This window comes from Fringilla coelebs, assembly GCF_963513975.1.
Source record: "Fringilla coelebs genome assembly, chromosome: 12".
NCBI classification, from domain to species: Eukaryota; Metazoa; Chordata; class Aves; order Passeriformes; family Fringillidae; genus Fringilla; species Fringilla coelebs.
Window position 1 is genome coordinate 8576651 of NC_140038.1, and position 25883 is coordinate 8602533.

A 25883-nucleotide genomic window follows, 5' to 3' on the forward strand; every position below is an offset into this window, starting at 1 on the left:
TCATATTCAATATTTCTACATCTCTTTTTTTTGTCATTTGTTGCACTTGGAGCAACACCAGGAATTCTGGAGGCCAAATAGGAACCCAAATATAAACAGTGTTATTGATAAAAGATTCAAAAGATTTTACTAGACTGGGCAAGCAAACCAGAGAATTTCTGTAATTTTAGCCAACAACTCCTGTTTGTGGAACCCTCTTGTTTTAGAAGCATTTCAACACCATCAAAAGCTTTTGTTGGCTGATTATAATGGGTATGTGGAAGGGTGTGCAATCCTATGCTGTTATTGCTTTCTGAGGATATTAGCAACTGTAGCAATTTTTTAAATATTGAGAGGAACAAACAAGAAAGGTATCATAGTACCATAACTTTAAAACCAGTATGTTTTTCTAGAAGAAAGGCTACAAAGTGTGAAAGAGGTCATTTTAACTTGGAGCATAGACATTAAACAATTTTTTGCAAGAGTCATAATTCACATTTGGCCTATGGCCAAAGCAGTGAACTTTATCACCCAGTCTTGGCATGTGCAGATAGATGGTCCCTTCTGTCTCTTTTGCCAGTTATTGCTCATGTTGCCAGGAAATCTTAATCATGCTGCTTGGAAGTGGCTTCTGGCCCATCCCCCTGCTGCCAAGCTATTCCACTGTGTAAGGAGTCCAACTCAGCTTCAGCAAACAGACTCTTAGCTCCCTCTAACATAGGAAAAAAGGTCACTGTGCTAAGGCCACTCAAGGGGACCATATGGTGGTAGGACTTACATCATCACTATTGCACTGCTGTTGATGCAACCCTATTAATAACCCTGAAGTTCACACAGGCTTGGCATAACTAGGTTTTCTGAAAGGAAATGTGTAATATAAACCTAGAGTGAACCACAAAATAAGAAGAAAAGAAAAATGCTCTCTTTAATAATAAGTCATGGAATGGTTGGAGCTGGAAGGGAGCTTAAAGATTATCTAGTTCCAGCCCTCCTGCCATGGTCAGGGATGGCCCTCATAGGTCAGGCTGCTCAGGGCCCCATCCAACCTGGTCTTGAACTCTTCCAAGGATCAACAACCCCTTCCAGAGCCTCACCACACTCTGAGTAAAGAATTTATTCCTACTATCTAATGTAAAAATACCCTCTTTCAGTTTAAAACCACTGCCCTTTGTCCTGTCACTATCTGCCCATATAAAAAGTTCCCCTCCCTCCATTTTATAAGCCCTCTTAAGGTACTGAAAGGCTGCAATGAAGTCTCCCTGGAGCTCTCTCCAGGCTAAACAACCCCAACTCTCTCAGCCTGTCTTCACAGGAGAGGTGCTCCAGCCCTCTGATCATCTCTGTGGCCTCTGGACCCACTCTAACAGGTCCACGTTTTCCCTGTGCTGAGGATCCCAGAGCTTGATGCAGTATGTTTTTATGGATACTTATTTTCCATTGAAACTTTAAATTTGTATTTAAAACTAATTCTAGCCTTCTCTAGTTTGAGAAAAAGGAAGACAATCAGTTAAGCAGTTTGATTGCAGTGCCACGTTACCAAGAACTGTTCTGTATGTTCAGGTTTTTCTAGTGTCATATGCAAGCACTATTCAGGCAGCAATAGTCAGAAGGATGTAATGCTCAAGTCATACAAATTGAAATCCACTGGTGAATTTAAGCTCCTCATTAAGATGTGCAGTCACTTGCTTTAGTAGAAATATTGAAAGTTGTTTCATGCATGGATAGTTCCTTTGTCACTTGGGTTCCTGTTATTGTCTCTTTTCGTGGAAAAGCAAAGGGCCTTCTGTTAGTTAAACCATGGTTATATTTTACATCCTCTAGTGAAAATTTATGTCTGAAATTATATTCATAGATTTTTCCAGGTGACAAAAGGAAAAATAATTGGTTTAGATAATAGAAATTTTGGTAGAATTCTAAGATTCTTGGGAGCAGTGCAAATCTTAAACACAACCAGTCAGAAAATGGCAGCAAATAGTTTTGCACTACTTCTCCTGAGAATATCATAACATAGGTAATTAGTGTAACTGGTGTCTGAACTTCCAAATTCCAGGACTTCTTGGACCATTATTTTTGTATGGCACAAAATTTAGCTTCTGAATCCCTCTTGAAGTGATCTAACTAGAAGTGATGTGAATTTATACTTTAGAGGTGATCAGTAAGTCCATTTAAGTAAATAAGAAATATTAATGGTTTTTAGACTTGTTCCTATGGGCTCACTTTAGTTCTCTATCTCTACAGTTTAAATGGCTTTTGAATTTCCTATGCTTTTTGTGTTTCTAATAGTTTTCCCGCTATAAAGAGGTAGAAATTATTATTTTGGTAGTTTTTTGGATCTGATAGAGTATACCCCACACACTGCATTTTGTTGAGGAATTTTCTATAGACTTTGATATATATTTGCTATACCAAACATCTCTTGCATCTTTAATCCATTTGGGGAATGAAGAAAACATAACAGCTATTCAGATTTTTGTACAGTCCATTCCTATGGCCAGTGTGTAATACTAAGGTGATTATAGCACTTAAAACATAGCAGAATGGATGACAGCTAAGATGTTACCTTCTCTTTTGGGCAAATAAAGTGCAGCTCAATTGCCAGCTGTGAGATTGTCAAGTAAGAAGTGCTAGCTCAACAGTATGCATTTTCATGTCAGCTGCTCTATAACTCTGCTCTGCACAAGGAAATGGAATAATGGAAAATATTCCCACCTACTTTTATGTTTACAGAAGAAGAATCAAAATAAATAAGAGCTTATGTATTTTTCACATGCTTGTAGAAAGAATCATCTTGGCTCAGTTTCAGGGATGTTATTTTTAGGTGCTTATTTCTCATTCTGGGTTTCTGCTTTTAGATAATGAACCTTTGGCAAAAATGCCAAACTTCTTTCCTGCTATATAAATGTACAAGAAAACCATGGCATTTCAGAAACCCTCTGTGGTTTTTTAAGAATAACCCTGTGTGTGTTTTAAATTTGGTGTTGTTTTTGCTTGGTAATGCACTCCATCTTATTCTACTATAATTAAGTATAAAATAAGAACCTACAATATATATTTTTGTACATAACTTGATCAAAAATATTTACAAACACTCATCTAAATTGATTTACCTGCTGCAGTCTAATTTGTACAAGTTCTGATTTTGTGATGTGATTTCTTTTACTGTGTAGGTGGATACAATGGTACAGAAAAAAAAAAATTGAAGCAGTTGTTTATTTTCTGGATACAAATGAATGAGTAGGACTTTTAGACAGTGATTGTTCTTTTAGAGAATGGCTTTTTCATAGGTAATTGCTTGTGCTAGAATTATGTACCAGATACTCATCCCTGAGGAGGCTTTGCACTCCTGATAGTTGTGCTGTTCTATGCTGCAGTTCCTGCTAAAACAAGAACAAGTGAGCTCCAAGGTGGAAGGATATCCAGGTAAAATAGATTCAGTGCTCATGGAAAGCTGTCTCCACCTGACAGCATTAAAAGGCCTCTTATGCAGAGCTAAAAGCTTTGCTCCCTTCCTTAGTGTGAGGTGATGCCTTACTGTCACTTGCATCTGCCATTGTGGCAAACGAATCTGCCTCACTGAGAAGTGAAATAAGGAGAATGAGTCCCCGAGGTTACCAGGTACAGCCAGCACTCACAGAACAAGCAGAGCTTGGCTGACAAGTCAAATGGTAAAGAAATAAGGCAAAGTTTTGAGAACTGGGGATTACATTATGTTCTGGCCAAGGCTGGTGAGGTTGAGGTTGGATTGGAGCAGGATACCAAGGGAGTGAAAGATGCAGAAATACTCATTCATGCAAATGGACAGCTGGAATTGGAATTAGACTGATTTAAAAGTGGCAAGGGATGAGGATCCTAGTTCAACATAATGGAACATCAGGGTCTTAGCCTGATAACTACCCCCTATAGCAGATCTAGTTAGCAGATCTAGTTAGGCTGTGGGGAGCCTCTGGAAGAAAATACAGTAGATGTTTTTGCATTTTTAGAAATAAACCTTCTCTGCTTCTGAAAGCAGTCTCTTGTCTCAACTTACTGTGTATTGGGCATATCTGCTAGTGCCAATAGGACATGTGACCTGGTGTTTGTGGCCCACAAGTAAGGTTTTAAACTGCAGAAGCAATGAGCAAACAAGTGAAGTCCATGACACCGGAGTCCTAGGTCATGAGGGGAAAGGGGATGGAGAGAGTGAAGGGGCCGACCTTGCTACAAATGGTGACACAGGTCATGGGGGTGGGAGAATGTGAGCTGCATGAGGCAGGACCTGTGACTGTGAAAGAACGGGGGGCAGTGACTTCCTCTCTCTGCCTTGTGTATCTCTGGGCAACTAAACTTTGACCACACAGTAGAATCTGAATAGATCTGAGCAAAGATGATGGGAGAAGCCTCAAACTAAAGTTAGAGCTCTTATTTTAGGTTCTCTCAAAAATACAGAATTGGTCAACTTTTCTAAATAGCTTTCTAAGGTTCAGCGACTGTGAAGGATGTGCAGGCCTTGTCTGGTAAACCAGGCCAAGTTATGCCATTAATTGAAGTTTCTCACAGTGTTTTAATTCAGAGATTTTATATTGTTCAAAGTTAAACCCAAGGGGAAATTTAATGTGCAGGATCAAAGAAAGATGGTCCTGCTTCCTGTAGATTGAAATCACTATGGCTATTTCATATAAAGCATTTGTGTAGCAAATGGTTTCTAAAACTATTAATATAAATTAACAAAAATACAAAACACAGCTGCTGTAAGGGGCCATACTTCTGTGAATGTGCATATCTTGATTTATTTCCAGCCAAGGAGAAAACTTCGTTTCCCCTCCAGACTTTGAGTATTAGAAATGCAGTTAGATAAGAAGGAAAACTAATGCTTGCTTTGTATACATCAATAATGAGGTCAAACATGGCATTGTCTTTGTCAATCACATCAGAGAGGTTTTATGAAATGCAGTTGTTTGATGTCCTGTCTTGCTCAACAGTCACACAGATACTGACAGAATGTGCAGCGTCACAAATGTGTAGGAAATGGCTGTACAGCCCTGCCAGTGATAAAGACAAAACCTTCAACAAAACCTACTGCAGGTGGATCTCTTCCACTCAAAGATATTCATCCACTTGAGATGAAAGGCAGTCTGCATTAGGCAACTCAGCAAATGAAAACTTAAACACTGCCAGGTAGCTACAATTTTTGATTCATAGTAGGAGACTAAATCTGTCACACGGAATAATTCCAGCTCAAGAAGATTATAACATTATCAATTCAGTGAATATTTTCAAATTTATACATTTTAAAATTAGCTTAATCAGAAGCTTTGTTAAAAGTCAGATTACTTAATTCCATAGCCTCAACATGTATGGGTTCCCCCTGGGAAATATTTGTGGTAATTATGAGCAACTACATTTTCCAATAAATACAGACAGGTATAAATGCCATATTTTAGGGAACATAGCACCCAAACCCAACATCCTAATGACCAGACAGTCAACACTACTAAATTTTTATAGCATAAACATTTTTTAAAAGTTAATGATCAGTATTTATATTTAATAGTATATTACCTTTTTTCTTTCCTTCATATGTATTTGCTGAGATGATGATACAAGAAAGCAATAAAAATGAAAGTTGCAAACTTCTCATTTTTTGGTTCTTTGAATAAGAGTCCTGCTAATTTCTGCCAAGAGATGGGAAAAGGAAAGAATTAGCAATGCTTTGCAAGAAATTCTTTGCCCGTTAATCATTAACCTCGATTTCATCTGTCCCCTGCTCCGGTTTTTCCTTTTATGGAAGGGAAATTGGAATTTGCCTATTTCCAACCTCTTCATTTTTATTTTATGCCACGTGTGGCAGAAATAATTTGGAGCTGGATCCTCTTACCTTGTTCAACAGTGCTCAGCTTTGAGGACAGACTTGAGGGCATTTGTCCTCTGAAATACTGCTAAAGGCCAGGGTAACCAGCTTGCATTCAGCTGGTCGACAGCTCAGTCTGAACACATTGCAAAATAAGGGCAAGAGCTGAAGGTTCATCTAAATATTTCATTAACATAGACAAGTCCCAGCGAAGCAATCATCAAAATTTTATATACATTAAACACTTCTCTTATTTCAGTGATTCAGTCAGTACCAGATTTTGGTTAATCACAAAGTCTTTCCTTTCAAATCAACTGAATTTTTAACACATAAGACATTTACTAATACAGCACAATTAACCAACATCTCTCTCCACTTCCAATAAAAGAATCATAAGAAACTGTAGGTACTAAATGTAAGAGTCATTTCAGAGGAAAGGTTTCTACTAAAATAGTATGGTTCATACTGGAAATCAGAGCAGAATTTTAATTAGAGCACTGTGTGTGTGTATGCAGTGAGTAGGTACGTATTGCAAAGCATGAGAGGACAAAAATTACCCTTGGATAGGCGCAGGGATCACAGCCAGCTGGATCTCCCACATGAACAGGACACCATGCTGGCCTCTCCTGTGGTAGCATCAGTCTGCAGCATCACACATTTGCCACACCAGTCAATGGTGTTGAGAATGCTCTGGCTCATTTTAAAGGAGCAAAGTGCCAGCTAGGACACAGCCATGGCAGCACAGGCCTTAGCATGGGCTGCAAATCCACCTGCATTTCCATGGGTCACTGGATTGCCAGTTTATGTGGGTTAGTGCTGCAAACCTCCATGGCTACCTGCCCACCTGGGCTAAGGTGTAATTAGCCAGATAAGTGTAGCATACCTCACTTACATGTTTTGCACCATTGTGGAATTTTCCTTAGAAATAGGCATGGGAAAATTTCTCCCATGTTCTGAATCATTAAGAAGCCCTCATGCACAAGAATGGGTGATAGTCTAAATTTGCTAAACTTAGTTTATTATGGATTTGCTGTTAGTAATAGCAAATGGAGACAGCTTTTTAAGAACTCTAGTTCTGTGTCAAATGAAATGACTGAAACAGGGCTTAAAAGTTGAAAAAGTATCTTTTGAGCATTCAGTGAATCCCAGCTTCTTTATGAAGCCTCTTAGGTTATTTACTAAATTTAGAATACAAAAAATAATAGCCATACCATGCCAGCCTGAGGAATTTTTATTTTTCTGTTGTTTTTATTATCAAGAACTACTTTAAACTGCCCCAGATAACAGAGTTTTCTCTTTTTTAAAGACTAAATCTCATATGACCAGTATGCTATAGCAGAACTGACATGTTAGACAAAAAAAAAGAAAGTATTCTCAGCAGGGAAGTTCTTCTGTCTTGCTTGATGCATTGTTCAAGCATATGAGAAGCAGGCTTTGTGAGGAAGGGTCTATACTGCTGGATGCAGCATGAAGGCAGGAGAAAAGTGTAGATCACTTTCCTTCCTTGCTCATTCCAAGCAGCTGTGAGTCCAGGATACAGCAGACATCTGGAAAACCCCCAAGCAGTCTCTAAGGTCAGACCAGTCACTGCAGCTGGCAGTGATCTTGGCACAGTAACATCTGAAGCACTGTCAAGACTGATTGATTAGTGTGTGTGTGAAGGTATACTGAAAAAGAGGACATACAGAAAAGGGGGTGATAGGATCAAAATTACTCTTGATAAATGAAAAATACTGATCACAGCAGTATTTTAGTGAGCAAGAAAAGGAGACAGGAGATAGAATTTGGACATGAATTTAGGCTTTTATGCTGGACAGGAAATGCTGTATTTTAGTGAAGTTAAGACTGGTGGAGATTACTAGTGTGATTTAGCACAGCCTTGCAGTGAACTTAGAATAATGTTGGCTGGAGATTATGTGAAGATGACAGGTCTGACTGACAGGTTGAATGGTAACACTAGGCACAGTAATCAAGAAAGTAGAGAGCATTTAGAGGAGAAAGATTGCAAGTATCACTTTCTGCAGACAGGAATTGTTATGGAACAAGGTGGTAGATATGTCAGGGGCAGAACTGGCTGTTGGATCTTTGTGAAGAGACTGCCTGAAAATAAAGTCCATAGGGATCAATATTTAGATTTACTTCTCCCAATGGAACCCATGTAGGAAGCCAGGATGACATTATGAGCATTTTATGAAGGATTGCTTAAAGTGGTAAAAGGAAAACTGGGAAAAAAAGATGGAGGAACCTGCCTTCCTTTGGCAGGTTTTACTTCATTTGGCAATTCTGTGTCAGCTATTGCTGATATTTATTTGTCTTTCCAGTATTCACAGGATGTCAGCAATAATGGTGAGAACACTAAGCAGTGTTGTGGGAATAATCGTACAGGTCTGAATGAGAGGTTTCACAGTGCACGATGAGGATGAGTTTATGTAGCAATGAATTGCTTGCTGTGGCACATTAGTCTGCAGAGAGCAGATGTGATTGTGCTCCAGAGGAAGGAGCTGCTCCCAATGGCCTCGACAGCCTTGTCACACCATGTGTTTTCAGAGTATGCCTTTGGGTTTGCTTTTCTTTTCCATTTGACTTCCATGAGTAATTCCAATTACCTTTATTATCTGCTCAAAGAGAAAAGAATGGGTCTTCTGCAAATGTAATGATCATTAGAGGTAAGAAACTCCTGGTAAATAATTTTCCTGTGAATCCAAATATTGAAATTATAATCTTTGCTATTTTCAATATGTTTATCTGGTCAATTGATAATTACTTTGCTTGATATGCTCTTAGATGGGTTAATTGCCATTTGTATTGCTATTGCATATATAATATTCTATGACTATATAACCTAAATTATTTTAGGAATTAAGTACCCTAATGCAAAAAGCATAACAAGAAAGAGTCTTTGGCACATTATGAGGATAGAAAAAATGGAGCCAGGTATTTACCAGAAGCAACTGTGTAATTGCTACTCAGAGTTACTGGCAGCATGTTGCATCACTTACTAAAATGGCTTTTTCAGCCACATTTGAATCTGCATGAGGTGTAGTGAGTGGGAGATCCAATATTCTGAATGAAAATCACTGCAGAAAAAAGAGAATTCTCTGGGAAAATGAGGGTGCTCTGGGTCTTCATTTTATTCCACTGTTTGATCATAAGAATGGTGAAACTCGATACCCACACTCCCAGTGTTCTTCCAGAGCCTTATGAGCTGTAAGGCTGCTCTGCTGCAGTCCTGCACCACTGGCAGGGACAAATGTACAACACAGGTGCTAGAAAATCAGGGAACAGCCATCTCAGGGACTGTAACAAAGGCTGGGAGGCTGATGTATGAAAATGACACCTGGAACATGCAAGCTGCACTGTGTCCTGATGTTACTTTCAAGAGTGAGTGGAAAGTTTAGGATTGGATATGTTTGCTACTCATGCTCTGGATAAGGAAAGTGGATAATTTGGTATTTGCAAAAATCTTGATTCTTAAAAAATGCCTGAAAATAAGTTGTTCAAATTTAAGGTTTAAATATGGTTATGGTTAAATATGTTAGTCTTTAATTAAAGGATCCATTTAAAAAAAATTCTGTAGATATGATCCCTGTTTTCCATAACACCCAGAATTTGCAATGACTTCATTTTTTGCATTGAAATCACTCATACCTGCTGTAGTGATCTGGATTCCAAAGTTAGAAATAGATATTCCAAACTGCTCTCTGTGAAACAGAACACGTTTCATATTGCATGGAGGCTACTGCTTTGCCAACTTCACATGAAATAGAATCTTAAACACACAGTGGTCAACCCAAATTTGTAGCTTATGTCAATGTGTTTATATGTAGTTTGCATGCCCTGTAAGGAGGCCTGATAACCTTCTCTCTTCTGCTGAGCTGCTGCTTGTACAACATATACCCAGGAGGTAGGTTCTCAATCACAGTCCCCATCTGCTTCCTGGCTAATGTTCCAGTTACAGTTAGACCTCTTGCACATATTCACATCTAAAATAAAATTGATGGTTCACTATTGGAAGCAGCGTGTGACTAATGATGCATTGTACCAGGCAGCTTTTTGCTTGAATATATCTTTCTAATCAAGTTAAAGAAAAGAACACAGAGCAGAAATTTGTCAGGTATGCAGTCCTGCTTTTTTTCCTGAAACCACTCTGTTCATCAAGATGCTTTTCAATCACCTGAAGACCTGTTATATTGTAGTACAAGATGTTCTTTCAGGTTTGGAAAAGATTTTATGGGCCAGAACTTCAGCAAGCATAAATTGGCTTCTGTGCAGCTCTAATGATTTTCACCAGCTGAGGATCCGCCCTGTGTTCCTATAATAACCCTAGCATCTGAAAAAAGATTCATGTGATGGTTATGCTAATACATCTGAGGTTATAGAGCAAGAAAATTTTTATGTGGTTGAATTTTTAATGCACTTTTTAAATCCAAAATTTATTCTGCCTGTTTGATCTTTTCTAGGATTTTTTAATATCAAATAACTCTGAAGAGACATTTTTAGATGGCCTTTTGTGTGTAGATTCATGGTCTGTGTCAAACATACAGCAGCTGCACATGAGTCTGAAGCCTCCTTTACAGCAGTAGCTATTGAGCCATCAGACTTTTCAGTATTAAATTCAAAATTAATAATTGATCAGCAAACTTTGTTTTCTGATATGAAAGAAAGCCACTAATTTGCATGAGCATAGTGTTGTAAAATATGAATTTCTCATACAAGATGCATTTCATACTCTCTATCCCCTGATAAGGTAGTCTTCTTCCATGACTCATCACCCAGAATATTATCTGACTTTCCTTGGAAGCACGTTTGGGAGTAGGAATGGAATTCCTGCAGTTTCAAGTTTTCCCACAAGTTTAGCAGATTTTTTATAGTTGTGCCTTTCAATAATTTTGGAAATGTGCTGCACTGAGTAATTCTTATTATAAACAGCTGTAAACAAAGAAGAGAACCCAAATACAATTGCCAACCATAATTGTATAATAAGTGGGTCATCTACTTCTACTTCAAACTTTAAAAAAAGGCACTTTTTGTTTACTTCAATGTTCGTGGAGTGCTTTTCATAACAAAGCATTACTTGTTTGATTGCCTCAGAAGAATGCTGTTTCTTCTGGGTCTGTCTTTCTCATGTGTACACTGTGTTCATGTGGGGCATGTCTCTGAAAGCTTGACAAATCAGAAAAGCACAGAATTGATGAACCAAATAAAAGGGGAGAACAAATCCCAATACATCTGAACTGTCCATACTCTTCCATTATGTGTAGGATATTGGGAGTTTGCATATTACCCTGCCTTAAAACAGGTAGGAGCTGGCCTACTCCCTGCCTCCCATTACAATTAGTTCTGTTCTTCAACAGACAGGACTAAATTTCTGCATGATTATGCACTACTGGAAGGGGTAGTGCAGCTGCAGACCTTTTATCCACTGGGATTCTGTCTTATTGTGGATATGCCCTGTTGTCAGTGTCTTGTTTCAGGGGTGACCTGTAAATGTTTGCATTGAATTTTTTGTTGTTAAAGCAGCTTTTACACAGAGCTGTTACACATAGGAAACTTTCCCCAAATTAGCACTGGGGTGTCAATAGATGTAACTGTGAAGAGCAGATGTGCCTTTGGAAACCTCAGTGTGCCTGCAAGGGCATTTCCCTTCACTGTTCTGGGTAAGAAACAGCCAAGCACATGCAAAAAAGCTCCTTGGAAGACTGAGATCCAGCCCATCTCCTTTCCCCCTGAGGACTGAGCTTTATGGTTTTAAGCAAAACCAACACTAGAGCAATGCCTTTTGAAGCTGCCTTGCTCGTTCACCTCCCCACATCAAACAGAAGCATGTCTGAAACACATGAACACAGAGGAAAACCAATAGTGCTCTCTCTCTTGCTTTTGAGCTACTGTATTTAGAAGAAAGAATTTGTAACCACAAATAGAAAGCAGACTTGTTTCAGATATTGATTGATGGCTCTTATGGATAAAGAAGGAAGCAAGAACAAGACAACCAGGGCTTCTTGTAGGTAACATATTTGAAGAGGATACTCTGAAGGCACTTATACAAAAGGCAAAGAACCATGCCAAAGTAAAGAAACTTGAAAGACACTAAACATTCAAAGGCTGATTGATGATGTCTCTTAGAATTCAACATGCTCACAGGAGCAAAACCCAGATCTCTGTGAAGCTGCTGTCATTAAAATTGAGTTTTCATGAAAAGAGAAGAACAAACAGACAAGAAAGACAAAGGAGAAGAATAGGATTCATATATACAGAGTAGATGAGGGGGCAGCAGACTGTTTGAGGTGGTTAATTATCAACTCTAAATATTTTGTTTGTTCCAGGAACTGACACAGCTCTTGCTAGTCCTAGCAGAACTTAAATACTGGTGTGGATAGACCCTTGGATCTGATGTATTGTGGCAGTTCCTACATTACTAAAAGATTAGAGGAGATTTTAAGAGAGAAAATTGGCTTAGTTGAGGGATGAAGAAGCCTTAAATACTTTAAGCATCAGTTAGGATAAACATGCATTTAAAATCTTCTCCAACTTTCTGAAAATCTAGTCTGAAAAACTGCCTGAAAATGTTACAGATTGGTAAAAGAATTGTGGACTTTGTTCACTAAATAGAAATTAATGTAGCCTACTAGAAAGATTTGAAATAGTTGTTTCTGTGTTAGTTCTGGATCTGAATAGCTTTGATGTCTGCATAAACCATAGGATAATTGATTGAATATATTGGTATTCCAAAATTCATAGTTGTTGAAATGATTCAGAGTAACAAATCAGTCAGTATTAGGTTTGAAGTGACTGTGACCATGAGTTCAAACAATTTCTTGGTAGTGTCCTGTAAATACTGATGTTCCACTACTCAAATGGGAAGAACTACTAAACACTGTATTTAGCACAGATGTGTCCTGTTATAACAGATCAGTAAAATTTCAGTGTTCAGTGGGCCTTTAACACCCACCCTCCATCTGTGGTATTCATTTTTAGCATTGTGGAATAGGCCAAAAATCCAGGCATATAATTAAAAAGAAACCCCATCAGGGTGTTTTCTCTAGCTCTGTTTTTTCTTTTCCCTAGCTGTGTTCCTTCATTTGCGTGTGGAAACATTTCATGGGTGGCAAGATGGATAAGACAAAGCTAGTTCTGCATCTGGGAGTCACACCTATTGCAGCCAAGTGCTCTGCAAACCAGCCCTGGAGCATATGCTGCATCCAGGAGAATTGCTCATTGAGAAAGGCTGATTATGTCAGCTGGGTAAGAATAATACTCTTTCCCAAATGACCAGTTTGTGCTTGTGGCTTTTAAGTAGCTGTGGTTCACCAAAGTGCTTGAGAAGTGCCTTTACTTTAAAGAGGAAGTTGAGGGAAGGGCTGGAGGCCAGCAGAGATGAGGGACTGGGATGAGCACTGTGGGAGTAACAAAGTCAATAACCCAGAGAGCTGTCACAGATCCACTGAAATGAAATGATGGCAAAGCTCATCTTTGAGTAACTTGCTTGGAAGACAAAAAAGGAGAAGGAAGCAAGCATTAAAATTATTCTGACCATAACATGCATTGCAAAAACCTTCAAAATTTACAGGGTATACCAACTTCTCAAGTTTCTTTCATGTATGCTTATTCCAGGTTGAATATTCCAAAACGTGTGGCATGTTATTTGTTGAATAACCTGTAGGACAGAGCACAGGTGTCAGTCTAGTGAATTTTCAAGTTAACTCCTAGGTCTGTGGTGATTGGAGAATAGGTAAGGAGTCTAAAATGTATTTACTAGGGAGAGGAGCAGTGCCATTGCAAGGGCCTCACCCATGGGATGCAAACCTTGCTAAGCCCACACTGCCTGTGGCACATGGACCTGTACCTTCTCATCTGTGTGTGTTCCTTCACTCTGCACTGTGGGAGAAAATCCAGGGCAGCCACCACTGGCCTGCACTACCCTCACACCACCCTTAGGAATAGCACAGAGGCAGGCAGCTGGCCTTTCCATGGAGATTTAATAGCTCCATATCCTACTCTGTATTCCTTGGTTTTCTGTGTTCTAATTATAGCTTCAAAATTATTACTAATTTATTTTTAATTTCCAAATTCCATTTGGCATCTTACATGGAAATTTCCTGCAGAGAAAGAATTCAAACTATTGGACAGAAATCTTGTCATATTCCCCCACAGATGGTCCAATCTGCTCTGCAGTTCATGCCTGACAGCTAGTTAATCTGGCAGTGTAGGAACACACATTTAAAAATGCAGGTTCTGGCGTCAGCCTCAGGCAAGCACCTCAACTATGCTCTGTACCCTGAAATTGAGGAATTCAGTCTCTGATCTCTTTAAAGGTGTCAAGAGTGTGTTTTCCAGGTATAAGGTATACTGTAGACAATAACTCTGAAATCAAGATGTAACTAGAAATGTTTGTGTGGTTGCAGTACATTAACAATGTTTTCATACTTACACCACTGGCTTAGGGCAATTTCCTAAAAGTGCCTGAGAAAAGCAAACTCATTAATGGTAGATCTGAATTTCTTACTCATGGACTTTCATCTCCCCTAGAAAACAAGAGAAGGAAGTGAAAAGATTCAAAATATGCACTAAACAAAATGTATTTGAAACTTTGGCAAAGCATTGGATAAATGCTTTATGCTTTGTATTTATCAGGTCAAATTTTGCTCTCTCAAATTTTGCTCTGGTTAAACCATCTTTGTACAAACTTTATCAAATACTACTAAATTGCATGTATATGTTTCTCCTCACAAACCCTGGGAAGTCTCATAAAAAATGGAATAAGAAAGCAGAATATATTGTGGAGGGTTTTGTCTTAGTGGCACATTATAGGAATACACAATTTATTATTAATACAGTAATTTCCCTTTGATACAGAAAATACAAGAAATATGTAGCTTTGTTCAGGCCCATGAGTAATTTGTGACTAAAAATTTAGGATTTTTTCCTTTATTTACTACAGGACCATTTTAATCCTCTTAATATTTTTAGATAAAGTTATTGTGTTTCTGGTGACCATCATATTGTTGTATTGAAAAAATGTGTCTTCCAGTCTGTTTGTTCCAGATTAGTGAAATTACCATGTGAGATTCTACAAAAGTTATTGCACTTTAAATACATCAGTTTTTATTAATGAAAAAGAGATAAAACTAATTTTTCCATTTGTTCTGAAATGACAGTCTGAAAATGGCAGCAAAAAAATTTTGCAAAATGCTGCCTCTGTTTTGTCCTGTCCATTCTGTATGGTATTTGTCAAGAGATAATGCAAAAATTCATATATGTCATTTACTCAAACTTTAAGGCTAAGTAGTACATTTAATATCACATTTTCCATTCGTTTTTGATGCAGAAATAAGAAATCAAGAAATGAGGATGAGATTATATTTTTATAGGTCATATATAATGTAAATTCTGAAATGGGTGCAGAACTTTTCCATAATTCTTTTTAGCAAAAGAAGTTTACTTAAAAGCTTTTACAACTGTCCCTAGGGATCCCAGTGAGGTAATGATAATTTTTGTTATGAATAAATCTTAGAAAATTTCACAGTAGCAAAAATTGTGAACATTCAAAGAAATAATGAAACTTTAAGAACAGTTCTGAAATATTTCAACTAGCATAACCTAAGGGCTGGCTTTCAAAGAAGCTGTATATTCCTGATTTTAATTGTCTTCTAATTCATCTCCTCTGAAAAGAATCAATTTCAAATGAAGGAGAGGTTCCCCAGGTAGTTTTTACAAGAATCACTCATTAAGAGGAGCATTAGCATAACTCATAGAATCCTAATACAGTCTGGGTTGGAAGGGCTCTTAAAGACCATCTTGTCACAGCCCTGCCATGGTGAGTGTGGGGGGGTTCCACCAGAGCCCCATCCAGGCTGGCCTTGAGCACTTCCAGGGATGGGGCAGCCACAGCTTCTCTGGGCAACCTGTGCCAGTGCCCAGCCACCCTCATGGCAAAGAATTTCTCCCTAATGTCTAATTTAAATCCTCCCTCTTTCAGTTTGAAGCCATTTCCCCTTGTCCTACCACGCCAAGCCCTTGAGCCTGCAAAGTCCCTCTCCAGCTCTTTAGGAGCCCCTTTAGGCACTGGAAGGTGCTGTAAGGTCCCCCTGAAGCCTTTTCTTCTCCAGGCTGAACAGCCCAGCTCTCTCAGCCTGTCCTCACAGCAGAGGTGCTCCAGCCCTCTGATCACACTTGGGACCATCTTGTGGACTTGCTGCAGCAGGTCCATGTCCTTGTTTTGCTGGAAGCCCCAGAGCTGGATGCAGCACTCCAGGTCTCTCACAAGAGCAGAGTAGAGAGGGAGAATCACCCCCCTTGACCTGCTGCTCCCACTTCTTTTGGTCCAGCCCAGGATTCATTGTCTTTCTGAGCTGCAAACACACACTGCCAGCTCATGTCCACGCCTCGTCCACCAACACCCCCAGGTCCTTCTCCCCAGAGCTGCCCTCACTCCTCTCTCTGCCCAGCCTGTGCTTCGATTTCCCCAGCCCAGGTGCAGGACTTGCACTTGTGGAACTTTGTGAGGTTCATGCAGACCAACCTCTCAGGCCTGTCAGGGCCCTTCTGGATGCCAATCCTTCCCTCCATTCTGTTTCTATTAGACTTAGGTAGGTTGGTCTAAGTCAAAGAACTGGTGTATTTTCCAGGTTATCTTTGCTTTAGCTATAGATTCTTGATGTTCTTTTTCTCTTTCTCAAGGCTTTGTTTCATGCATTGTAATACGTGTTCCCTTTGAGAAGAACAAACTACATCATTAAATTAAGTTCTTACTAGGAATTACAAGGAAAGTGTATCATTTTTCAGATTTCATAGCAAGGGATATCTGGGCTGTATCACTGGCAAATCATTTCAGCTGGAGTCCTTAGAGAGCCATTAGTACTGCTATGGAGCATATCACATATAGCCAGTCTTCATCAGGAATTATGACAGCCCAAAGAAGGCAGGTTTTGACATGCCATATTTTGCTTGTATTATATTTTGAGCCATGTATCGCTGTATTTTGCTGACAGATTGTCAGGGAAGTGATTAGTCTGGATTACATGGTGATGATTTCATTGTATAAAACAAAACAAAAAAAGCAAGCAAAGAGGAATTGCTTTTGGCAGAAGATGATCCCATTACTTAGAAGAAAAAAAAATACTTGATGTTAAATTAAATGCTTATCAAAATGAACACAACAGAATATGACAACAAATAATAGCTGATAACTAGTTAATAACTCTGAAATAAGGATTTAGACAACATTTTCTCTTCATTCAGTGCTAAATCAAAGCCATGTAAGCAATGTTGTGTTGAACACTTGGCTTCATAGAAATAGCTACTGGTAATGCTCTACAGGGCCCAGCTAGTACAGATGTGACAAAAGCTGGCATTGTACAGTGTTGGCAGTATCCTAATGTGTAAAATATCTGTGTATACCATAATTTCTGGAAGGGAGTGCTTCCCTGCAAGGCTGCTTGTTTTCACTGAGGCCTTTGAATAGGAGTGGTGCTGTTCTGTTAAGGAAGTTGGTTTGGCATTTTGTCCAGGAAAATTGGGTACATTGATAGTGGGTGCAGAGAAGGAAACCTCCCAAAAACCTGACTATTGAAGAGTTGCGCCTGTGTCCCAAGGCCTGAAGGGAATATGCAGCTGGAGAATTGTGCTGGAATGCCATAGGTGCAGCACGGCTTGTTCCTCCTGGGAAGGCAGCTGGTCCCTGACTGCACCTCAGGAGTGCAGAGCTCTGGTCACCTTCTTTCCAAGCAGCAGCAAAATGCCATTATGATTGTCTTCTGCAACAGGCTGATTTATGAGGAGAAAAACTTTCAGTCCCAGAAGTAGGTAAATAAAATTTCATAAAAATGTGGGCTGCCAAAAAAGGAACTTCTATAATACATATAAGCCATAAATCCATTAAAAGTGCATGTGTTGCAGTGTTTAGTTTACTGCCTTCTGGGAAATAGGGTTCATTTTTCCATTTCTTTTAAGACTTGTGCTGTTTTGACTGACAGAAGCTCAGATCTACAGGAAATGGAACATTTCAGTAGTGAGTATATTCTTTTCCCTGGGCAGGCACTCTTGGTCACTTGAAGGAACACTGATCCTGCTCCTTTGGTGATGACAAATCAGATGGCCTTTAAAAGTATTCCTAATCTATATTTCTATTGCAGACCTGCTAGGGAGCTGTTATGGTGTGCTTTCGAGATTACGGTGATATAACATTCTTAAGTGAAGGCAACATAAACATCACATCTTTTAACTTCAACTGCTAACTTGAAACCAAAAAGCATCCTTTGAGTACAGTTCTTGGACTTTGTTCAGTCAACCTTGCAAGAAAGAGAATGTGCCTTTTGTATAAATCAGAACCAGACTTAAACACATGGGGCAATTTGCTCACTGTATTTGAAGTTAAAATTTGACATAACAAAGGATATTACGAGAAACTGTGGTGAAGTTTAAAAAGATCAGTACTGAACTAAAGTTTATTGCCAGTACTCTTCTTGCAGATCAAGGCTATGCTAATGTGGTCTAGGGTTACTTTAATATTTTGCAGCCTCTCATTCCCTTGGTGCATATTTTAAGCATGCATATCACTCACTTTTATAATAAAATAACTTGATAAAACTTTCTGCTTTGTGCTGGTCTCCTGAGGTAAAAAGTCATAGATATGTTCAGTCTCACATTGTTTGTTCCAGCTTCATTATATTTGATGAAATATATATACATATATCTTGGTAATATAACATACAGAAATCCTCAGTAACTGGATTGCTGTAAGGAAGAACATTTTAAATCTGAATAAGGAAATGGTATCCTAGTTATTTCTCTGGTCTTCTTTGTAAGACACATATAGGAGATTGACAATGTTAGCTACTATTGCACAGCATGATGGAAAACTTTGAAAAGGACTTTTGTCTTTAGGGATGGATGAGTGGAATCTTTACAGTCTTCCTGAAAGATGTGCTGTGCAGCTTTTTATTCTCTGTGCAGGAAGAGGTGTGTGTATGTTCTAAATATAATTATGGGTCAGAGTGTAAATGTTAGGTTGTGTGAAGTCCATGACTGAAAGCAGACTATCAATTATGTCAGTAGGAGGTTACTGCCAAGATCAGAAGTAGATTATAGGCCTGGCTAAGGCTCTACTCACACAGCTTTGCTGATGCATCAGTGCTGTCCTAGCAAAGAGCATGGCACTCCTGTGGAGGCAGCACATTCTGGTTGGCTGTGAGTAAAAGATGCTCCCTGGAAAAGAAGTGCTGTCCATATAACTGCCTCTCTGCACTCAGCTTTTCCTGATGCAAATAGCCATGTGTCAGTTTGGTCCATGTTCATGTCTGAAGCACTCACAGCTCTGACTGGTGATCAGAGAAGCCTTCAGGAGATGAACCGAGAGGGATGAACCAAGCCCTTGCCCTGCTCCATGGTGAAGGGGTTGAATAATCCTGAAATTCTCTGTGTAACATGGGACAGGGATAGAAACAATTATTCACCTGGGACAACCACTTGTAATTCTAGGCCATCCAAATTCCCAGTGAGTCATCAAGTTAAAATTAAAAAGGACCCTTTTCTTTCCAATCTTGGTTTTGGTAAGGAAGCAGAAGAAGCAGAAAACTCAACTCCTAAAAGGAACTTAATTTGGTCTAAAACCATTAGATAGAAAGTTCTTGATTTTCCTCATAGATATAGACAAAATTATTACTTTTAAAAATCAAGGCTTTTCAATGTAAAACTATACTAAAATTATTCCAGTTTCTTCACTTTGGCCTCACTAAATCATGGGGTTTATAACTAAGGGATTGCAAAGCACTGAATGTAAAAATATTGACACATGATGAATGCAGAATCTTTGTTACACAAAGAAGTAGAAAGTATTGATCAAAAAAATGCTCTGAGGCAAACCAATTAGAGACCCATTGACAGCAAAATGACCTGCTCATCCATCTTTCAAATGAAGTTTAAAACCTAGGTCCACATTATTTGTGGCCATTTTAAACTCTTGAGCATTTTTACTGAAGTCTGAATGCTGTTCATTTTGGTCTCCTGGCCAAACTCCAAACTGAATAATTATTCTGCTTCTTTCCTAAATTACAGCAGCAGCTTCATTAGAAACAAATGCATTCATAGTTTGCTGACCCAAAGTGCTCTTATGTTGCCATGCACTATTAACTGTTGCTGCATTTCCAGCCCAGGCTGGCTGCATTTCCATGATTAAATGACCTCTGGACAAAGCATGTATATCTTTAGCTTGTTTCAAAGGCTGTGGGACAAAAGGTGCTGTATCTATAAATGCTATCAAAGAAATAATTTTAGGCCCAGAACATGCAGGTCTTGAAGTGTGTTCACTGAACAGGGGGAACTGCTGGCATTCAGTGATGTAGCTGGATGAAAGACAGGGACTATCTGGGGACAGAGGGTGTTTGCTTATGGGCTGGTAAACTCATGGCCACTGATAATCATGAAAAAGGCAGTTTCATTGAGAAGCATTGCAAAATTACAGAACAAAATGGGAAGCAAAGGGAGAGTGGAGATTTACTAAAAACAGAGGCTCAGTGCTTTCTGGATCATGAGGCTAGCTAGCAAGATACATGTGTTTTTTTCAGAAGTAAAAGCAATTAAGTTGTTGAGAAGTCCAATAAAATATTCCAGACATTCTATGCATGGTTTCTTAAGCCATCTATGCATGGCTTTATATTTTGTTCTAATTGTTTTTTAGCTTCTTTTAAAAGGATCCACACTGTCTGAAAAGTGAGGGAAACCCTGAAACACTGTGAGATATGAGCAGGATGTTTTACAGTCTTTATTCTTCTACTGTGCTGTTTAGCTACAGCATCACCCTTGCTTTCCAGTGCAAGGGTTCACTGTTGTACAGTGCCTGAATTAGTGCCTAAAGTGGTTTTAACTACCAATTTAGTGGGAGATGCTCAACTGCACAGCTGTTCCTAAAAAAACCCCAGAACAGTCTAAACACAAACAGCTAACTGAAAATGTTGTTTATGGGAAACTGTTCCAGTTGTGGGAGAGCCACGTGGCAAGAAAGCTCTCTAATCCACAGGATGGTTACAGTGACAGCAAGGAACAGATCTGAACCCCAAGGTCTTGGCTTTCATTAACCTTTGTCTCTGTGCTGTGAAGTAGAGGCACTGTGTGATCCTTTCATATAGCCTGGAATCAGACCACACTGTAGGGCTGGGCAATTTTCTTTCTGTAGATGAGTTCAACAAGTACAAAGCAGAACTGTGCTCCCATTCTCCTAAGTGTAAGTGGGTTCTTTCACTAGGTAGCAGATTCAAAGTCAGGAAAAATCACAAATTTCTTTCCAGCACAAAAGCTATTACTAAAAGATACTTTTATTGTCTTAGAAGTCAGAGCCTTGGAATAAAGGTGCTATATTTGGTGTGCTCTATGCAGTGTGCTATATTCAGGTGTTCATGGTAAACCTGAGTATGACTATTCAGTATCACCTAGTTGTTGTGTGACTGGTACCAGAACTCTAAATCCCTATAATTATTCTTTCCTAACAGTGAAACATTTATACCAGAAGTGTTCAGTTCATAAGTTAACTGAAATTATTGTGATCATGCTTCAATACTTTACTAGGATTTATTCTCAGGCTTCTTCTTTCTTGGTTGGATGTATTAGTGCTCCTTCTTTTTTATTTTCTCTCTTTCTCTTGAACTGTAATGAAAGCACCATGTTCTTTTCAAATAGGAAAGTATCTATTCCCTCCAAGACATCAACATTTGTCATCAAGGAAAAGAACAAAAACCAGTTACTGCCATGCACATCACCAATCAAAGCAACTGCTGACCATGGTGCATGGTTTCCTAATCTCTCTCAAATGAAGAAAAAGTACATTTAGAGAAACCAAAGCATCTTTGAACAGTCTGCTATGAGTCAAATGGGTTTGTTTTGCAACAGATTTTATTTGCTATGAATAATTTGATGAGCTTGATTTAATTGGCAGACACAACAATAACTACTCATATCACATTTCCCATAGGCTCCAAATCATGTTTGAGCCCTTTTGCACAGTTAAATGGTTACTAGTTTTCTTCTTTCAACATCTGTTTTAGTCAACCTTGCCAAGTATCTCTTCATTGCTGTTATAAAAAGATGTTAAATATTTAGAATTACAAAACAGCTTTGCAATTGTGCCTGAACATCTTTCAACTGTCTCATTTTGGATTTTGAAACTTTGTATATAATTTTCAGAACTTTAGGAGAAAACACAGAAATCTATTAATTAAAGAAAAGGGGGAAAACAGTGAGTACATCATTAATAGTTTCAGCAGAATTACAGATTCTTACTTAGATTTCAGTAGAATATAGACAGCTAAAGCACTTAGAAAAATCAGCATTTCTTAAAATCGAAACAGAAACAATCCACAGCTTTCTCCTGCCTTGCAATAATAGTCCAGTGCACTGATGTTAATTATACTGGAAAACCTAGTAAAACCTGAGTAAAATGTACATGTCTGCATGTCATTGTTCTGATGTGGTGGATAATAGAGACCAACACTGCAATATTTGAGTCACAGGATGAGTCAGTTCTTTTTGACTTGAAGGACCAGCACTGGATATTAAGAATAAAAGTAGATTTTCTAAGCTTCTCATACAAACTAATTAGTCTCTTCACTAATATTCTTAGTCATAAGCAACAAGAGATCTTATGTTAATTCTAAGCCTTCATTCTAACTCCTCTGTATAAAAGCAGCTTAGTAAAAGACTTCAGTCTAAACAGAATTCAGACCACAATGTACTTCTCATTGTATACAAAAAACATGTGCTTACCCAACTTGGCCTTACTTGATGATATGTCCCAGTTTGGCATAAACTACTTTATAAAATGAAAATTGAAAATAGATGTTAATGAAGACTCTCTTCTTAGAAACAGTGGATAGGTTATATCACAAGCCAAGAATTCTCAATTTTATACTCTTCCACAGAAGGCAAAGCTCTGTCACATATTTGAATGGCTTTTTTTTTTTTTCAAAATTGGCATGTTTTTCAAAATATTGCTAAATAAGATCATTGTGTACTACATTCTTGTGCCAAAATATACAAAATGCGCTGCATCAGTCACATGTGTAGCTAGGCATCCAGGACAGGACTCAAAACTGGCTTTTTTAAACTGTAAATAACAAGTCTCTATTATGATCTAAATGCTATCCTCTCTGTGAGACAACCATAACATTTATTTACCCAAACTCAGCAGAATGGCTTCCCTTAAATTATAGCAAACTGTCAGAAACAGAAGAGAAAGACAGAGGAGATTTAGGCCCAGAGCATGGGCATTTTTAAATCAAAGGCTGATCTCTCATTCCCTAAGAGAAACCAGTATTTTGCCTGTAATGAGCAGTTACTCTAAAGTTGGCTTTGTGGCTGAATGAAAGAATAAGGAATTGTGTATGAAGGAGATCAGATTTCCTGCTATGACCAAGGATACATAGGCAGGTGTGTAAAAAAAAAAAAAAAAGTGCAAAATAGTCTTCTATATAGTGGATCTTGTACTAGAACACAAGTCCATGTAATTTGATATGAATTTTGAAGGAAATAGGATTCCAAATGAAGCCCTAATATGGGACTTAATTGATCAGATACACAGTAAAATACAAAACCAGTGTTCAAGGAAAAGGTTTGTGGCTTTTATCTTACCATTAGTTGTGACTGAGACTATCATAATTTATTTTGCAGGATTTCATGAAGGAATACCCTGCAAAGCAGAATTTTGTGGAAGGAAATAATCCTGGGTTTCAGACAGAGAGGTTTTACCTCATTAGTCTTCTTGCCTTAAGGATACATTATCACAGCTGTGGCTGGTGTGAGTGATGCAAGGCATGAAATGCTGTGCTTGTGGAAATAGAAAGAAGATATTGCTATGCCTTAGTAATTATTGCACAGCAGTAGAAAGAGCATGCAATGGATAAAAATCCATCTTTGGACAGGAGAGTGGGATTTTTAAACAATTGCATGTTTCCTTAAGGATATGAGAGCGAGCTCTTGTTTATCACTGTCTCTAACTACACAGGATTGCAATATCAATTTTAAAGCAATAGTAATATCAATTTTCAAAGAAACAATTGCTTATGAAACCAAACTGAAGGTAAAGAAATTGGAGAATAATACACCTATGTCCTAGGAGAGTTATCTATTTTTAAGTAAGTTTATAGAGGAGCTAAAGGATCAGTCAAGCACAATGCAGACAAACTTAATAATCTCAAGTTTACATAAGTACATATTGCATGTGTTAAGTACATGTTCACAGAAAAACTGAGTTAGAGGATTTTAAGAATTCTGGCTGCTTTCATCTTGAAAAAATTACTTGAGCAGCTGTGTCAGTGAGTTAGAGAACTGAACCCTGCAGAGGGTTTGAGGGGAAAAGAGGCTTAGCTAAGAGTTTCTGAAGAATAGATTCCCTAGTCTAGTGAAATAATATGAAAATTATACTTCAAAAATTATTGCAAATAATATGAAAATTATACTTGTCAAAAGTTAAGGACAGTGGTCTTGTTTGCTTTCCCGGGAGAAGCTGTGTTTTGGGTTAGATGAGGATATCCAGGGGTGTTTATCCACAGTTTTGGAGATTTTGCTCCGATACAAAATGCTCACCTCACTAAACTGCAGGCCTGACTTTCCACATCTCTTACAATTTCCCTTCTGTTAGGAGCCCAGTCTTTGTATGTTTGCAGAGCAGAATGTACTGAAGTCTTAACCTGTGAGACACTTCAGACCCACAGCTCTAGGAAAGACAATGTTCACAGCAGTGGAGAAGGAAATCAAAGCAGGACAAAATAAAGTGATAAGAAGAGGCTGAAGAGAAGTGTTAAACTTTCCTCTGTAGTTTGTGGGGTAATTGCAGACCAGTCTATGCTCTGGACACATCTCTACCTCTCCAGATTTCATGAAGAGTCAGGATAATCATGTTTAGAGTTTAATTTGCATCCCTGGATTTTACTCCCCCACTACACTGCCCTCGTGTGGTCTTAGTTCCAGCATAGAAACTGTGCTGGAAGCTCAAAAGAATTTCACTTGGGGTTTTGGAGAAGTGTGAAGCAGTCACATCACAATTTGGACCTGATTCAGGATGTTTTAACCAATCCTACTGTTCTGGAGTAAAATCCCATGGTGCAGATGTGATTCTGTTGTTATTTCATTAGAACAACAGTTCTTAATCTGATTGTCAGCCCCTGTGCTCTAAAAGCACTATGATCTAAATGTCAGTTTCTTACCTTTTTATTCTCTGAGTTTGTCTCCTGGTTCTGTTTGTGGCTTATGTGAAGTGAGTGGGTGGTTTCAGACCCGTGCACAGGAGATAGGTGGTTATATAATGAAAATCAGTGTCTCCAAGCAAATGGCATAATTAGCACTATCAGATCTCTGGAACAGAGAGGGGGAAGGCTTTGGGGATAGTGACACTGCACCACTTTCTCTCAGACATAACTCCTGCACTCGAGTCACCAGTTAAAACTCCCCCTAACTATAGAATGTGCTGGATGTGTTTCATTGATCTCCAGAAGAGTTTTGTCTCTAATGTATGAGTCCTGTCAAGCTCTGAATTGTCTGGAAGCATAAAGGAAATGTGGCAGAAGGTGACTGTTCATGGTGCAGTGCCATCCCAGGGCAATCCTGTGCTCCCCCTCACCCCAGCAGTGTCTGAGCAAGTCTGATTGGAGCCCACTGGAGCCTGCTTGTGGCTCTGTGTAGGATTGCAGGCTATTTTCCTCCCTTAAAAAGACAGGATTGCCTGGCTCTCACAGTCCCCTCTTCTTTCTGCCTTGTGCTCCTGGCTGGGTTGCACCCAAGTGCTGCAGAAGTAAGATCCCTGTTTTGCAGGGATCGAGGCTCACACTGCCTGCAGTATAGGCAAATGTAACTCTAAATGTAAATAGCAATGTGCTGTCTCATGCTGAATTGTGGCCTAAATACTTCTACACCAGTGATTTGCTGGGCAGAGTTTTGCTTTAGCTGCTGCATTAACTAACACTAAAATGCAGCATGGAGAGGGCACTCAGCCAGAGCTCTGCATTCTCTTCCTGGCTTGGCCACGCTCATGCTCCTTCTGATTTGCTTCTGTCACATAGGAACAGTAATACTGAAATTCCCTTGTAAAGTGCTT

At 38.8% G+C, this 25883-nt stretch overlaps 1 protein-coding gene across 1 annotated transcript in view; it reads right to left on the bottom strand.

Moving 5' to 3' along the window:
- Positions 1-22662, bottom strand: part of LIPC (lipase C, hepatic type) — a 63528-nt gene extending 40866 nt beyond the window's left edge. The window contains exons 1-2 of the mRNA XM_084213469.1: positions 22559-22662; positions 5518-5630 (exon numbers count right to left, since the gene is read on the bottom strand). Coding sequence (XP_084069595.1) covers positions 5518-5596 — 79 coding nt within the window. The 5' untranslated portion in view covers positions 5597-5630; positions 22559-22662. The remainder of the gene's footprint in view (positions 1-5517; positions 5631-22558) is intronic.
- Between the last annotated feature and the right edge of the window lie 3221 nt (positions 22663-25883).